This window comes from Peromyscus leucopus, chromosome X (genome assembly GCF_004664715.2).
Source record: "Peromyscus leucopus breed LL Stock chromosome X, UCI_PerLeu_2.1, whole genome shotgun sequence".
NCBI lineage: Eukaryota > Metazoa > Chordata > Mammalia > Rodentia > Cricetidae > Peromyscus > Peromyscus leucopus.
Window position 1 is genome coordinate 135,607,934 of NC_051083.1, and position 17,728 is coordinate 135,625,661.

Consider the following 17,728-nt stretch of genomic DNA (forward strand, 5'->3'; position numbering starts at 1 on the left):
CACCCACATTGGGCATCTCACAGCTACTTGGACATCCAACTTCAGAGTATCCAATATCCTCTTCTGGTCTCTGCAGGCACCTGCACAAATGGCATCTGAACACATATATATATAAATAAAAATTAATAGGGTCTCATATGTAGCTGTGGCCTAGGCTGGCCTGAAACTCCCTGCATGGTTAGACTACAACTGTAAGTCTAACAAGTGCAGGGATTAGTCATGGGCTATCATGTCAGGGTGGCAAAATATTTTCAAAAGCCCAAATTAGACCAGTGAAACTGAACTACAAATCATCTCTGAAATAGACGTTCTCACCAATCTCTAGCCTGGCTATTGAAGTGCTTATTGCTTACCCTCTCAGTAACGATATAACCCATAAGTGCCCAGCTGAAATTTGATACTCTTGTAAACCTATTCCATCCCCAACTGCCCAAGGAAATGGTGAAACACAGTTGAAACGTCCAAAAAATTTATTAAAGAAAAACATTTAATGAAACCATTGAAAAAGGTAAAACAGTAGTCAGAAACACATCTTAGCCACCAGAAGCTATAGTTCCCAGACTGTACTCCTCCTGAGGCTCTGAAAGCACCTTGGGGCCCCTCACTATTTTTCTCCTTTTTCAAAGATCCAAGATGTGCATCTTATCAAGACAATGGCCTCGGGTAATACTCATTTACTTTAGAGGATGACTTCAAGGGGTCACACACTGTGGGGTGGCCCTGTCCTAATACTGACACAGGCCAGCTATAGACATCAGAAATCACAACACAGAATACCCCACCAAGTAGAGGATATAGGAGTCATAAATAACAACTTAAATGGAACAAAAACATGGTGTTCAAGCCCCTCCCGGGTCTATGTCTTTTTGCCTGTACAGATCCATCAAGTGATAGTCACAAGATAAGCATCACCCAGTCCCTTGTCTTCTGTTCTTCCTGCTGGTTCCTGATGCTAAACTTGGGGTCTCTGGAAAGGATGTGCTCAGGTGACAATGCACATATCTGAAAAACAATCAGCCAGTGGCAGACCTAGGTTCACACTGAGAAAGCAAACAAGTGGCTCATAATATGGGAAGGAAAGGCTTGACCAGCACAGCAGCTTACTGCATGCCTCTGTATGGAAGTTGTTGACCGGGTGGCCAGAACTTTCATTTGCCCAGGTTAATTTATCTCATGGCTTTGCACAAAACCAATGGATGAGGGAGAGTGTGTGAAGGTGAATTCTCTGGACAGCTGGGTCACTATGAGGTAGACAGATAATGTGAATGTACCATTGTAGAAAGCAGCCAGCCTAGAAACTGCAAATGGGAGGAGGTGGGCTGCCTGTGTTGGGAGAATGAAGTAGCTGTAAGTGTTGGGATGACCTCTTTGCCACATCTTCCAGACTAGAACAGGTGGAATCTCAAGCCACATCCTTAATTTTGGGGCTGGGACCTCAGCAATGTGTTTCAGGCAAGCCAAGCCAGAATAGTTTAGGACTAGATCTGGAGGTGATATTGTCATGGAAAAGGGTACCTCTCCCCACTCTACTTGGTGGCAAATGTGGTCACCTGCATAACTCAAATGGGAGGTGCTGGTGGTGGCCAGGATCCCTTGAGGATTTAAGAAAGGGAGCTGGTTTAAAGCTGGGCAAAACCTTTTCTGGGCCCTGCTACACCTTTGGGGTGAAGCACAGACCTTGGGCCTACCTTGCCTTCCTATAGGACTTAACTGCCTGAGGTAGGAGGAAGCCCCTGGACCTTCTGAGCCTATTTGCCAAAGAAGGATTTGGGGTGACTATCTTCCCATGCCCCATCCTCATTTTCTGACTCTTCCTTCAGTCCCTCTGATACAGGCTGCTCTGCTTCTTGATCTCCTGTACCGGCCAAGCTCTCAGGCACACCTGGGCCCTCAGTGGGCCTCGCCTGGCCTGAGCCAGCAGGGGCCAACACATTTTCATCTCTCTGGGTGACAGGGAAGACCTTGGCCTCATCAGAGTCAGGGCCTGCCTTTATGGCGGCACCATCACTATCAGGAGCAGCCCCAGCAGCTTGCTCAAGAACAGCAGCAGCAGCCTGGCCAGCATCTTCACCAGCTGGTAGAGCCTCTCTAACAACAGGGGCAGGCTCAGCACCCCCAACACTGACAAGGGCAGCCTGGGCCACATCCAGCTCTCCACCATGCACTTCCACCCCTTCCCCCACTGGGACCACCGCATTTTCAGCCAGAGCTGCCTCCCACGCCTCAGTCTCCCGGACAAGCCTGAGCAGCCCCACAAAGCCAGGTGGCCGCCTCTCCAGCCGCATCCTCCTCAGGGTGTTCTGCAGCATCTGGTTGGGCCTGGCCCGCATCAGCACCTGCCGTACCCTCGCCTGATCCACCATTGCAGGCTGGATGGCCCCCTTCTCCAGGGCCATCTGCAGCAGACCTTCCAGGCGCATCACATAGGCAAAGAGGGTCTCCTGAGGCCGCTGGGAGCAAGTCAGGAACTTCAGCCGGGCGGTCATCACGGTATCCTTGTTGCCAAACACCTGCACCAGTGCAGCCAGGCAGTCCTGTGCAGGGTATCTGGATGTTCTTCCAGAAGCTCACACAGGAGATCCAGGGCAGGGCCCCCCAGGCTCTCCACCAGCCGCCGCCGCCTCTCCCTCTCGGATATGTGGCGCCACAGGTATAGCATGTCATTGGCATGGTCCAGCCAGCTCTCGAAAGACTGACCCCCACAGCCGGGCTCTTCCATCCCAGAGAAGTGTCTCAGTTCCTGGTAGGCCATGTTTTCCAGGATGGGCTGCAGGGCTTGGCTCCACTGCTGGGTCCAGGCTCCAGCCCCATGTGGCCCTCCTGCCACATCAAAGGCCCCTTCCTCACCTGAACCTCCTGCCTCACCTGCGGCTCCTGCCAATCCCACAGCTCCTATAATGCCTGCAACTCCCATGTCACCTGCAGCTCCCTCCTCATCTGACATTCTTGCCTCACCTACAGCTCCTGCTTCACCCACAGCCCCTCCACCATCCACAGATCCTTCATCCCCTGCAGACCCTCATCACTCCCAGACCCTTCATCACCCACAGACCCCTCTTCACCTGCAGACCCATCATCACCTGCTCCTGCCTCTAAAACGCCTCCTTCTCCTGCAGCTCCTACCTCACCTGCAGCTCCTACCCAACCCATAGCTCCTATAACACCTGCAACCCCCATGTCCCCTCCAGCTCCTTCCTCATCAGACATTCTTGCAGCCCCTGCCTCAACTACATCATCTTCCTCATCCATAGCCCCCTCGTCTGACAGTCTTGCTTCATCTATTACTCCTGCCTCATATATAACTCCTCCCTCCTCCTCTGCTCCTTCCTCATCTGACACTCTTGCCTCAGCTGCAGCTTCTTCCTTGCCTGTTCTTCCTGCCTCACCTGCTCCTCCTTCCTCACCCTCTGTCTCTTCCTTGTCTGACACTCTTGCCTCAGCTGCAGCTCCTTCCTCCTGTAGGAAGGAGGCAGGAGGGGCTGCACCCGCTCCTCCTTCCTCACCCTCTGTTCCTTCCTCATCCGACACTCTTGCCTCATCCTCAGCGCCTTCCCCAGCTGCTCCTCCTGCCTCACCCACATTCCCTGTCTCACCTACATCTCCTTCCTCAACTGCAGCCCCTGATGTCCCTGAAGCCCCTGCCCCACCTGAAGCCCCTTGCAAAGCTTGCCCATGAGCCTGTGCAGGGAAATTGAATGTACCCTGTAACTCGATATCAGGGACCTGAGGCAGGAAGATCACAGACCAGGGCCCCCTATCACTTGGTATTTGTCGGGGGATCAAACTTTGGTTCAAATTGTCAGCGAATTCAACCAAAGCAACCTTTGCCCCAATCTCCTTTCTGAAGACCTTGCCAAGCACTCGGTATCTGCCCAGGGGCCTGAGGGCAGCCTGCACAGCCTCCTGGAATTCGTCTTCCTCACAGTCATCAGGGATGCCCAGGATAAGCAGTGAACGCTGGGCATTGACACCCATCCACCCACACCAGTCCTGAAGAATCGCCAGTGCCATAGCAGTGGACTTGGAAGGGAACATGACCAGACAGGGATGTGTGCTGACTGTAGCAGCTCCTCTTTAGCCTGTGAATGCAAAAGACAGAAAGGTATGTTGGTTTCAGGCAATCCAGGTTCCACCAACCTGCCCCATAAAGTGTGGGGTCAGTCCTACTTCTTGTCAATTTTGCTTGATTTTAAGAAAATCTTTGACAAATTAAATCCATTTACAATATACAGAGCTAGTTATATTTCATAGTATTTTATGTGGTGGCAGTATGTTCTGTCTCCCCAAGAAACTTGCAATTTCTAAGTTTTCAAGTTTTGGTGAAAATCTGTATTTAATATTCCATTCTCTTTATTAATGTCTGCATAGCCTGACACAGTCTCTTCTTTTTCTTTCCTGATACTAGTTTTTCTTCTTGTACCTTGATCAGTAGTGTTTACCAGTTTTACAACTCTTTTTTTTTTTTTTCAAGACAAAAACTGTGTATCCCTGACTGTCCTGAAACTCGATCTGTAAACCAAGCTGGCCTCAAACTCAGAGATCTGCTTGCCTCTGCCTCCTGAGTGCTGGGATTAAAGGCGTGCGCCGCCGCGCCGCCGCCGCCGCCGCGCCGCCGCCGCCGCCGCCGCCGCCGCCGCCGCCGCCGCCGCCGCCGCCGCCGCCGCCGCCGCCACCCGGCTCCTGTTTTCATTTGACACTTTATAAATTAGATTTACTCTTGGTCCTGGCTCTAGCTTCTTTAAATGGACCCATAGGTCACTATCTTAGGCATTTTCTTTACTTTTTGTTACATTTTTAAAATTTAGCATATGTACACACTTGTATGTGTAGGGGTACATGTGTCTCATCAAGTGCTCTGTAGAGATCGAAAGACAGCTTTCAGGAATCAGTGCTAAACTTCCACCTAGATAATTAAACTCAGATTGTCAGGGGCCTTTTCCTTCTCAACTATCTTGTCAGCCTATAATAAATACTAATTTATTAATAAATAAAAACATCTAAAACAGTTTTCTGCTGATCCCTTCTTTATTTGCCCTCTTAATTTTGGCAAGTTATAGTTTTTCATTATTGAATTTGAAATATTTCTTCTAACTAAACTGATCTCCATCATACATAGCAAATCATACTTTTTTGACCCACAGAATTCCAAACATTTAGCCATTAATAGCTTGCCAGCTGTTAAATGATATCAACATTACCAAAAAAATATTATTAATTATTATTAATTTCAGATAGAATTTCACCTTGAGTATGCAATCCTTTTAAATGCTTGTTATTTCCCCAGGATTGAATTTCTAGCTTCAAATGATCCTCTTGTCTTGGCCTCTTGAATATCTGTGAGTACAAGCTCCCATTACTGCCTGTAACTTGTAAAGATATGTATTTTTTTAATTTTGTTGCTCAATGCATGTATGTTTTATCTAGAAAATTTTACAGTGTACTGCAGTGAAATTCATATAGCTGCTATGTCCCCCAAAGGTATCTGTGGGATTGTGGATCCTTTCCAATCCCAAGTACACACAAAAGCCCACTAATGCCACCACTCCCCCTCCACCCACCAGTTCATGTACAGCAACTAAGGGTCCCTGGTCATCACATTCATCCTAGAAAGTCACTCAGCCTTGTCTTCTGCATGCCATCCACCCTCACACAGTGACCAGTTCTTCCAATCTGCCCCATACTTCTGCCACTCAGTTCTGTCCACCTGCCAGCCACAAGGTCCTGGCACATGGCAAAACACAAGCATGCTCAGCAAACAGCAAGTTTCTCTAGGCCAGAAAGCAGGGCCCCCCAGTTGCTTAAATATTGTTGGTCTCCTCTGGCCTCCAAAAAGCTCTAGGCTTTTGCCCCATACCAAGCCGGCAGGTATTCATTTCTTCGCCAGTCGACCCAAAACCAGAAGCCTCTCTTACCACTCCCAGAATTGGGGTACCCTTGGTGCAGAACTTTAACACATCCCGTACTACTGAGAGATGGCCCAGCAAGCAGAAGAATTGCCCCATCTCACTGCAGGACTGTCGCCCGGCCCCTCTCCATTCCTCCATGCTGAGGCTGGCCGCCATGTTGTGCGCCAAAACCAGGCCTCACTGCCCCAGAGACCCAACAGATGTTAGCCCGCCAAGGCCCAATGCGCATGCGCATTTTGCCTTGTCCACCATTGCCCTGTGTGGGCACCATTTGTTCAGTGGCTCAGCCTCTCACCACCGTAATCCACAGCTATACATTTACATGCGTGTGCCGAGGCTCCGGCAGCAGGGGCTTCCGGCAGTGTGGGAGATACAGGCATCCTGGCGAGGAAGGTGTGGGAGGTCTAGTCAAAGCAGGGGTGCATGCGCTCGCCACACACACGCCATTCAGGCACATGAACATGCAGGCATGTAGACACAAGGGGCCAGTCCCAAGCAGCCTGACCTACCAACACCTGTGGCCTAGCCTAAGGCACCTCACTACACTCCCCAGGAAATTGCCTTCACCCAACCGCTCCCTCCTGACCTCTCCCTCACACAGCATGCAGGCAGTGATTATCACCCCACAACCTCCCGTGTGCCATATCCAAGCAACCCTTTCTCATCCACCCTGTGGCTACAAGCGACCAGACTAGGCGTAACACAGTAGGCCTCACTCAGGTGGGTCCAACGGCCCCCGACACACCCTCGATATATCCTACCGTGGCAGCCCCTGGGCACTCGGAAGCAAGTAGGGTCTAAGCCAACTAATGTTCGTACCTGATTGTTCACTTTCCCTGACTCTGCTCTCCTCAGGAGTCCAAAGTCACCTCAGCAGAGCGGGCGACGAGACGCGTGAAGCTCTCAACCGCCCAACGAACTCCCAGAACCCCCTATTTCTCCCAGAAACCTCCTCTGCATCTTGAAAAAAATTCTGGATCTCTCGATGGCAAATGATTGGATTAAGAGCTCTTGGAGGCGGGGCCACTGTTAACAGGGAACATATGCACCAATGTGAAGGCTTAACATGGCAAAGCTTGAGATGTCTAGAAGTAATAGACACGCTCATTGGTCCTTCCTCCGATCATTTAGACAGAGGTGTAAAGAAGAGGCTCTACTCCGAGGCTGACTTTTCTGTAACTGATTTTGAAGCTTTCTTATTCAGTGGAAAAACATGAATTTTATGTGTTCCCAATAAATTCGCCCACATATCATGATGTCGTTTAATCTTACCTGATAGTTTTTGGGGGATTTTGTTTGTTCCTGTTTTTCCGAGACAGGGTTTCTCTGTGTAACAGCCCTGGCTGTCCTGGAACTCACTCTGTAGACCAGGCTAGCTTTAAACTCACTGAGATCTTCCTGCCTCTGCCTCCCGGGTGCTGGGATTAAAGGCGTGTGCCACCTTACCTGATAGTTTTTGTTCTTTCCTTTCTATTATTAATGTACTGTTTGGATGTGAGTTTCATGAAGCTTCAGGTTTGATCTTCAACTCAGCACAAACCCAGTAGTAGCACTGGGCGCTGCTCATCCCAGCACTTGGGAAGTAGAGGCAAGATCGGGAGTTCACGGTCATCCTCAGCTACATAAACACTTTGAGGCCAGCTTCGGTTTTCTGGCTCTGTCTGGAAAACCCAAAAAAGAATAAAAAGTTATTCATTACCAGGCATGATGGTGCAAACCTACAATTCTAGTATTGGGAAGGCTGGTTCGATTTGTCAAAGCCAGATTGCACAATTTAGAAAGACTCTGACAAAATAAAGAGGAAAAAAGAAAATGAATGAGGGTAGAGCTCATGTGCATGGTGCTTACCTTTATGCACAGGTCCTAGGTTCAATTCTCGGAGTTCCAGGAAAAGGGGGGAGGGAAGCTACTTCCATTTTCTTAGACTTACTATTTGTGCATTGTGTTATTGTGCATCTCTTAGTATTGCCCCATTGGAATCTTTGACTCTCTTAGAGACCAAAAGCTTTAGGAACGTTTTCCCCACCCATACCAAACTTTGGATGCTTTTGCCTCAACCCCAGAGTAGCTGAATTTACAGGCTTGTACCATCAGATCTGGCCTACTTTTCTTCAAGAATTTTAACCTCCAGCGCTTTTTCCTCTCTCCTGGGATTCTTTATATACATTTATTAGACCTTATACCTCCCCACAGAACATCACAGGTCTATTATTTTCATTTTTTTCTTTAAAAAAAAAATCTCTTATCCTCTCAGCTTTCCAGAATGGATAATTTCTCTTCACCTATGTTCAGGATTTTTTTATTCCCTCTTCTGTGATCTACAATCCATTAGAATGATCAGGTGAAAATTACACTACAGGTTTTTTTTCCCAATTGTGGATTCATAATTAATTCTTTTATCTCTGACAGGGTGGATTGTTTTAGAAAGACTCTCAGTGTATATAGCCCTAAGATGTCCTGTAACTCACTATGTAGCCCAGCCTGGTCACAAAATTGCTGCTATCCTTCTGTCTTGGCCTCTGGAGTACTGAATTTACAAGCATATGCCATTGTACCTAACTCATAACTGGTCCTTTTCAATACTTTTTCTCTACTGAAATTTTTTGAAGTCATTATAAGCATGATTTATGTCCTTAAAGATATGTTTTAAATATTTTCTTACTTCGTAAACTAGCATACAAAGTATTACATATCATTATGGAATTTTATAACACAAGTACAATTTAGTAAATTCTCCTTCTAGCCACTCAAATCCACCTTTGTAACCTCCTCTTAGTCTCTTTTCCTTTGTTATGTCCCAGGCCTCACCTTTCTTATCACCTATTTTTACCTTCACATGGTCTACTTTCTAGTTGTTGTTTTTAGATTTTACCTACATGTAGCTAGAGTTTTCCTACCTGGCCCATGGTCAGGACAAATCTCTCTCACCCGCCAGTCCTGCAACCACTCAGACCCAACCAAGTAAACACACAGAGACTTATATTATTTATAAACTGTATGACTGTGGCAGGCTTCTTGCTAACTGCTCTTATATCTTAAATTAACTCATTTCTATTAATCTATAAGTTGCCACATGGCTCATGGCTTACCGGTATCTTAACATGTTGCTTTTCATCACGGCAGCTGGCAGTGTCTCTCTGCCTCAGCCTTCCACTTCCCAGAATTCTCTTCTCTGCTTGTCCCGCCTATACTTCCTGCCTGGCTACTGGCAAATCAGTGTTTTATTTATACAGAACAATATCTACAGCACCTACATTTACACTTTATATTTATATGTTACATGTATGTAGTACATTTTGGGTACTGAATGTGAGAGAAAATACAGTTTTTAACTTCCTGAGTTTGAGTCACATAAGTTATTATACTTTCCACATCCAATTATTTGCCTGAAATTTTCATTTTTTACAGTGATATAAAATTCCATTGTGTATCCATTCATCTGTTGATGGACATCTAAACTGTTTGCTTTTCCTTGCTATGATGAATAGAGCACCAAAAAATATGGATATGCAAGTATCTCTATCTCTACGTAAGTATCTTTGTGTGATATGGAGTCATTTGCATACATGTTCAAGAGTGGCATAGCTGTGTAGTTATATTTTTAATGCTTTGAAAAAACCACCATAATGATTTCTGTAATAGCTGTACTGATTTGCACACCAATAAGCAGTGAATAAGGGTATAGCTGGAGTTTTCTCCAGTCCTGCTCAGACCCAAATAAACACAAGATGTTTATATTAATTAAAATTATTTGGCCTAATGGCTCAGGCTTCTTGCTAGCTAGATCTTATGCTTAAATTAACCTATAATTCTTATTTATATTTAGCAACATGGCTTGGTACCTTTTCCCAGTTCTGCCTTCACATCTTGCTTCTCATGGTGATGGTGTCTGGCAGCATCTCTTGACTCAGACTCCACCTCGAGCATTCTCCTCTCTCTTTGTCCCACCTATACTTCCCGCCTGGTTGCTGGCCAATCAGCATTTTATTTATCAACCAATCAGAGCAACACATTCACAGCATACAGAACATATCCACATCATAAGGGTTCCTCCCGTTTTTCAGCTTTCTACAGCCCCACATTGGAATGCCAAAATGTTGTAGTTTGCTTTTGTTCTTTTAGGAGCCTGCCAACCAGCTCCAAAATAAATCACACATGGAGGCTTATTCTTAGTTATAAATGCTCAGACTTATCTTGGCTTGTTGCTGGCCAGCTTTTCTTAAATTATACCATCTATCTTTTGCCTCTGGGCTTTTTACCTTTCTCTTACTTCTGTATATCTTTCTTTCATTCTTACTCCATGGCTGGTTGTGTAGCTGGGTGGCTGGACCCTGCTGTCCTTGTCTCCTTGTTCTCTTGCTTCTTCTTCTTCTTCTTTTTCTTCCCAGATTTCACCTTCTATTTATTCTCTTCGTCTGCCAGCCCCAACTATCCTTTCTCCTGACTAGCTATTGGCCATTCAGCTCTTTATTAGACCATCAGGTGTTTTAGACAGGCACATTAACACAGCTTCACAGAGTTAAAAAATGCAACATAAAAGAGTGCAACACATCTTTGTATCATTAAACAAATGTTCTAGAGCATAAACAAATGTAACACATCTTAAACTAATATTCCACAATGCTCCCCCTGACCCCAATCTTAACAATCATTTGTTCTCAGATTTCTTTATGATAGCTATTCTGACTGGGGTGAGGTGAAATTTCAAAGTGGTTTTAACTTGTATATCACTAATGGCTAGGGACATTGAACACTTTTTGAAGCACTTATTGGCCATTTTTAGAATAGCTGTTCCTATCACTAGCCAATTTGGTAATTGCCAGGGGATTTCTTTGTATGTTTGTTTTTGCCATTCTTTTGAAATTCTGGATATTAGCTCCTGTGTGAAATATAGCTGCCAAAGTTTCCTTTGCTGTGGAGAAACTTTTAAATTTCAATTTTCTCATACTTCTTTTAGTATTGCTTATTTACTTTGTATGTTTGATATTTTGACTATAATATATCATAGAGTTTCTTCTTTGATTATGTCTATTGAGATTATGAATGTTTCTTGTATTTATATTTCTACTTAATTCTCTAGATTTGGGGAGTTTTCTGCAGCAATCCCCTTAGATTATCTGTCTATTCCTTTATATTTTATCTTGAGCATCTTCTACACCATGAATTTACAGGTTTATCCACTTGAATGTATCCCAGACTTCTTAGAAATATTGTTCAGGTTTAACTTTTATCCTTACTGTCTGTTTTTATTATGTCTTCACTATGTCCCCTGCCCCCTGAAATTTGTTCTTCTCCACGGTCTTGTGTTCCCACAATGTTTTCCAATGGGGTTTTATTTGATTAGCCATTTATTTCATTTACAGTATTTTTGTTTGGACCTTTTTAAATATTTCAGTTTCCTTGCTGAATTTTTCCTTTAAAATTTCTCCTCAAATTTGCTGTTATTAGGCAGCAGTGGTGCATGCCTTTAATTCCAGCACTCGGGAGATAGAAGCAAGCAGATCTCTATGAGCTTCAGGCCAGCCTGATCTATAGAGTGAGATCCAAGACAGCATCCAGGGCTACATAGAGAAACCCTGTCTTGAAAAACAAAAACAAAAAAAAATGGTAACTGTTCAATTCACTTTCAAGACAGTCTCATTCGGATCTTGGATAGATTGTCTTAGTTCATGCATTTTCGTGTTTAAATTTTCTATATGGTCTTTAATTCTTTTCAAAAGCACTAAATTCTTTTAATTTCAGCTACCTTTGTGATTTTTTTTATTCAATTGAGAGATTGGGACCAGGACATGGTTGGTAGTTGTGCTACGGTGTTTCTTTTTCATGTGTTATAAATCTTTTGGAATTAGTTTACCTTCCTGTTTCTACTTTCCCTTCTTCCAACTCTATTCAGCATTTTTTTCTGTGAGTCTTCCTAGAAGCATGTGTACACAAAGTTCAGCTATGGAGACTGACGAGACTTGATGTTGATTCCCAGGTGAGGTCACTGAGGTGATCTCATCTCAGCTAAGAGATGGTAGGACCATTGTTGTGGAATATTAGATTAAGATGTATTATATTTGTTTATGCTGTGGAATATTTGTTTAATGATGCAAAGATGTGTTACATTTTTTATGTTGCATTTGTTTAATTCTACGAAGCTGTATTACCTTGCCTGTCTAAAACATCTGATTGGTCTAATAAAGAACTGAATGGCCAATAGCAAAGCAGGAGAAAGGATAGGTTGGGCTCCCAGGCAGAGAGAATAAATAGGAGAAATCTGGAAAGAAGATTTTGAGGAGCAAGAAAGAGGAGGAGAGGAAGACTCCAGGGGCCAGCCACCCAGCTACACAGTAAGCCATAGAGTAAGGAGTAAAGAAAAGTATACAGAAATAGAGAAAGATAAAAGCCCAGAGGCAAAAGGTAGGTGGGATAATTTAAGTTAAGAAAAGCTGGCTAGAAACAAGTCAAGCTAAAGCAGGGTATTCATAAGTAAGAATAACCATCCATGTGATTTATTTGGGAGCTGCGTGACAGGTCCCCCAAAGAGTAAGGAGTAAAAACAACCAACTACATTTTGGAGTTCCAACATGGGCCTGAATTTCCACTTAAGGCCTGAGAAAGCTGCAGGGGGTTGGGGGGGAAGGATACAGTTCCTTACTGCAGATCACTTAAACAGCATTTTTTTGTTGTTGTTGTTTTGGTTTTTCGAGACAGGATTTCTCTGTGTAGCTTTGCGCCTTTCCTGGAACTCACTTGGTAGCCCAGGCTGGCCTCGAACTCATAGAGATCCGCCTGCCTCTGCCTCCCGAGTGCTGGGATTAAAGGCGTGCGCCACCACCGCCCGGCTTTTTTTAACATTTTTTTTTTTTTGGTTAAACAGCATTTTTTATACTAAATAAAAACAAAAAACTAAGTAAAAATGTCTGCCATAGTGCAATCATCAGCATTTTAGATATCTGAGGGGTCAAATGCAGTTTCTGGTCATGCACCTCCAACCAGTTTCTGATCATGTACCTCCAACTGGGCTGTGAGCTTTAGGCTTGGCTTTCACAAACTAAGAAGTAAACAGAGCCAGTCAACGGAGCTTCATGGAGGACACAGCTGTAGCTTAGCAGTTTAAATTTGCTCACATGGTCAAAAAAGACTAGAGATATGTAGTGAAAGAGGTCCAGATGGAAAAACCATTAGACAAGTTCCAGTGTGTTTCACAATGTACATGGGCTTAAGAAAGAAAAGAAAATGGGTCTTTAAAGAGAGAGTAAAAGTAATATAAAACAAAAAGCCACATAAGATGGGAAATACATGAGGAGTCTGGATCCTATATTGTGTTGATTTAGATTTTTTTTTGATTGTTGAAAATCAAAGGACACCTGCTAAGAGACCTGGAATTGAAAGAGGGACTGTTAAATTAAACCAGCCTATATACTTTAGGAATGCCTTAACTTTAAAATGGAAGCCAAAAAATATATTGTCTAACGGAACTTACAAGATGCATTGCTTTAGAGAAGAGGTTTTGCTTTTGTTTACACAGGAAACAAGGGGCTGTGGATTCCGTCCAGGTTAATATTGATCAGGTTTAATCAAGGGAGACCTCTTTAAATTTGACAGATGCTATATATCAACAAAGGTCATAGGTCGTCTTTCCAGGACTTATCCATTATCCCAAACTTCTATCAGGGATCCCTAAAGATGTCTTCACCCACAGTAAACAGGAAGCAGTCTAGAAAACAGAATGCCCATATTCCCAAGAGATAGTATAGGTGGTCTTTGGTTATTTGGTGGGTGATGGATGTTTGTTATCATTTAGGAAAATATAGGAATATAGGATAAAAAGGCATCTCAGATATTTTGCATTGGCATGGATTTTGGTATAATGATACAAATTTAAAGTTATTTCTGTTATACTGTATATATGTTTCTATTCTTGTTTGGTATATTGTGCTTATGCACTTAAAAATGCAATGTATAATTAAGAAATGAGGTTAGTAATTAATCTATAATAATCAAACTTGTTTTGTTTTGTTTTTTTTTTCCGAGACAGGGTTTCTCTGTGTAGCTTTGGCACCTTTCCTGGAACTCACTTGGTGGCCCAGGCTGGCCTCGAACTCACAGAGATCCGCCTGCCTCTGCCTCCCCGAGTGCTGGGATTAAAGGCATGCGCCACCACCGCCCCGGTTAATAATCAAACTTGTAGTCACATTAGGTATGTTTTCCAGGTTAAACAAGTATATTTTAGACAGATAGATGATTTTCAAATACTTCAAAGACCTAAATATGGCATTTAAGATGTTTAATAACCTAAAGTTTTTCATGATAATGACATACATTTGATCCTGACAGCACCAATTTACTTCATAAAAAGATGATGTGCATCCAAGAAACTCCATAGGGGTTTGCTTTCATTGTGGCAAGGTTAGCCACTGGGCAAAGGAACTGCTCTTGCCTTGACTGCTTGACTGTGTGGCTCATTTACAGTTTCAGAGGTTCAGTCCATTATCATTATGACAGGGAGCATGGCAGTGTGCAGGCAGACATGGTGCTGAAACTGAGAGTGCTGCATCTTGTAGGCAATAGGAAGTCAACTGACATGCTGGATGGTATTCTGAGCATAGGAAACCTTAAAGCCCACCTCCACAGTGACACACTTCTTCCAACAAGGCCATACCCACTCCAACAAGGCCACACCTCATAATAGTGCCACTCCTATGAGATTATAGGGGGCAATTAGATTCAAACTGCCAGAGTCATGCAGCCTGGTATCCTCTGGGTACACAAAAGCAAGAGACTCAATCAGTACTCGTCCCTTCACCAAAAATATCAATTCCCCTGTGAGCTGATATTTCTGCCTCTATTGTTTTGTCTCTTGTACTGTCAGGAAGTTTTATTTCTAATATTTTGTCATAATTGTTGCCTACAAAAGATTGGTCTGACAGAGGCTATCCACCACAGCTGAAGGCAAAAGCTGTGTATTGGACTTAGTTCCCTTATACTTTCTTGTGCTCCTTTTCTCCTCAAACTTACATTTTGTATTTTTCATTACAGATCTGCATAAGAGTGACCACTAATAACCACAAGACAGAGTCAATACTAAGATGTTTTGAAATCTCTTCTGCCAACATCATTAGTCAAAAAAAATCTTCATTTTAGCCTCAGGCAGATTTTTTTGAACGAGAGAAGAAAGCACCCACATTCTTCAGCAAAATATCACAATAAAGATATCTAAGCCACTTGCTGAAATTCTTCCCCTCTGAAACTTCTTGAGCTGGGCCCCTGTAGTTGAAATTGCCCTCAGCACTGTCTTCCATACTCCTACTAGGATGGCCTATTAAGTCACACTTAAAGTGTCCAACTGCTTTTCTGTTCCAAAGTCCTAAAGTCTTCCATATTCCTCCAACAAACAGCATGGTCAGGCCTGTCACAGAAATACCCTAATGCCTAGTATCAACTTTAGTCTTAATGAGTGTTCTATTGCTATGAAAAGACACCATGACGATGGCAACTCATAAAAGAAAGCATTTAATTGTGGCTTACTTACAGTTTCAGAGGTTTACACCATTATCATCATGTAGAGAGCATGGCAGCACACAGACAGACATGGTACTAGATAATTTTTGAGAATACTACATCCAGATCCAAAGGCAGCAAGAAGAGAGAGCCACTGAGCCTGTCCTGGGCTTTTGAAACCTCAAAGTCTACCTCCAGTGACACACTTCTTCCAACAAGGCCACACTTAATCTTTCCCAGGTAACTAAGCATTCAAACATATGACCCTATGGGGCCATTTGAATTCAAACCATCACATACAGCAACAGAAAAGTAACACACTGATTTCAAGCATTACTTATTCTAACTCATTCATGGAACCTGATACAGAAGTTTCACATGTGTCTAAAAGTATGTTTTAGGGGCCAACAAGATGGCTCAGCAAGTTAAGGTGCTTTCTGACAAGCTCATTGACCTGAGTTTGATCCCTGGAATGTACCTGGTAAAAGAGAACCAACTCACACAAGCTTCAAGAGCTGTAGCTTATTTCTGCTTTCTGGAATGGGGGCTGGACTTCATGACTCACTTGCAATAAAATAGACCAGAATGGCTGCCCAGGCTCCTTGGAATGACCAAGGCCAAAGAGAGGGGCATTGCCAAGGTGGTTTCCACACCAGTTTAGTGACCCTGATAGTGTGGGCACAAAGAGCCCCCCTCGTTCTAACTGTCCCTAAAACACTTTTGGGGGAGGGGTATCGAGACAGGGTTTCTCTGTGTAGCCTTGGCTGTCCTGGAACTTGCTCTGTAGCCCAGGCTGGCCTTGTACTCACAGAGAACTGCCTGCCTCTGTCTCCTGTGTGCTGAGATTAAAGGAATGTGCCACCATACCAGGCTTCTAAAACACTTTAAATTCCTCTGATTGCCTCAAGGATGAGTGTTCTGGGGTGGCCACAGCAAATGTGCAGAGCCTGGAAAAGACCTGACTTCCACACTCTAGAGACCCGAGTGTGAAGTCGGTGTGCACCCCTTCAGAGGGAGTGGGGAGGACCCTTCCCAGATCTCCCAGCAGCTCCAGGTGTTCCTCAGCTGTGGCCACACACCCCTACCTCTGTGCCCTTCACCTTGCATTTTCCTTCTGAGTCTCTGCTCTGCCTCTTACCAGGACTTCTGTCATTGGACTTGGGGCCACCTGAATGACTAGGGTGATCTCATCTCTCCAACTTCAATGGGGCAGCATCCACAAAGATGTCTCTTGTGTGCAGCCATGGGCACAGGAGTCAGGAGGTGTACACATTACTCTGGGAGGTCTGCCTGTCCAGCAACCCTGGTGAGCTGCCATCTCTTCACTGAAACCCACAGCTGAGGGTCCCTGGGGGCCTCCCAACCTGTCCCACAAAAGGCGCTCCAAAGCTGTGCTTGCTTTTGCCCCTCACCCCATACTCTGCACTCTTCACTGCCAGAAGCATCTTTGCTGGGGATCCTAGCCTTCCCCCTCAGCCTGGGACATATGACAGTAGGATCACAGACTTGCAGAGGGTTCCTTGCCCTGCGCTTGTCCTTGTCCAGGGCCACATAAAGACAAGAGACCCTGGTCAGCTTTATAAGGGAAGATATAGCTCAGTCTCCAGCAGCCAGGGTTGGGAGGCCCCAGTAGAACCAGCAATATGGTTGGTTTTCCCTATTCTTTATCCTTCCTTGTTCTTTGTCATACTAACTTTTCTTGAAGATCTCAAAACTGTCCAGAGAGAAGTGTCCACGTCCAACCCTTGGGTTTCCATACTGGTTCCACTATGTAGATGGTGATCTCTGGGGAAATGGCAACCCTAAAGGCCTACCCTGGGATCTGGCTTGCTGACCACATGGGGTAACCTGAGTGAAAGACCTTGTGCTCAATAGGTTACCTACACTTCTTGCACTTCCTCTCTTTTCTCTATCTCTACCTTGCCATCTACTAAGTACCCCTTTATGCCCTATACTCCCTTTCTGATCCTTGTCCTTCTGCTCACAGGAATGGTCCTTTATTAGGAGATCATGGCCGGGCCACTTGATACTAGAGAGATGGATGGATGAATGGATGGATGGATGGATGGATGGATGGATGGATGGATGGATGGATGGATGGATGGAAAACTCAATGATCTGATCCATGGGAAGTGCTTCACCAATGATGTGGGGGTTGGCAGGGCCTCCCTAGTCTGCTTCAGGACTATGCTATGGTGACCATTGCAACTCCACTGCTTCAGAGCAGCCAAGGCAGAAAATGGAAATGTCCCGGGTGCTTGGGGAGTGAGACCAGATGCCTGAATGGGGCGAGAGCCAGACGGGAGCCGGACCCGGGAGGGTTGGGAGCCAGCTGA

The 17,728-nt window shown here is 44.6% G+C and overlaps 1 protein-coding gene across 1 annotated transcript; it reads right to left on the reverse strand.

Moving 5' to 3' along the window:
- Positions 1–533: 533 nt before the first annotated feature.
- Positions 534–4,073, reverse strand: LOC114706220 (paraneoplastic antigen Ma6F-like). Its single transcript, XM_037199324.1, is given in 3 exon segments — positions 534–2,545; positions 2,548–2,874; positions 3,018–4,073. Coding segments are annotated over 3 exon segments (2,142 nt in total). The 5' UTR covers positions 4,036–4,073; the 3' UTR covers positions 534–1,748.
- Positions 4,074–17,728: the final 13,655 nt, after the last annotated feature.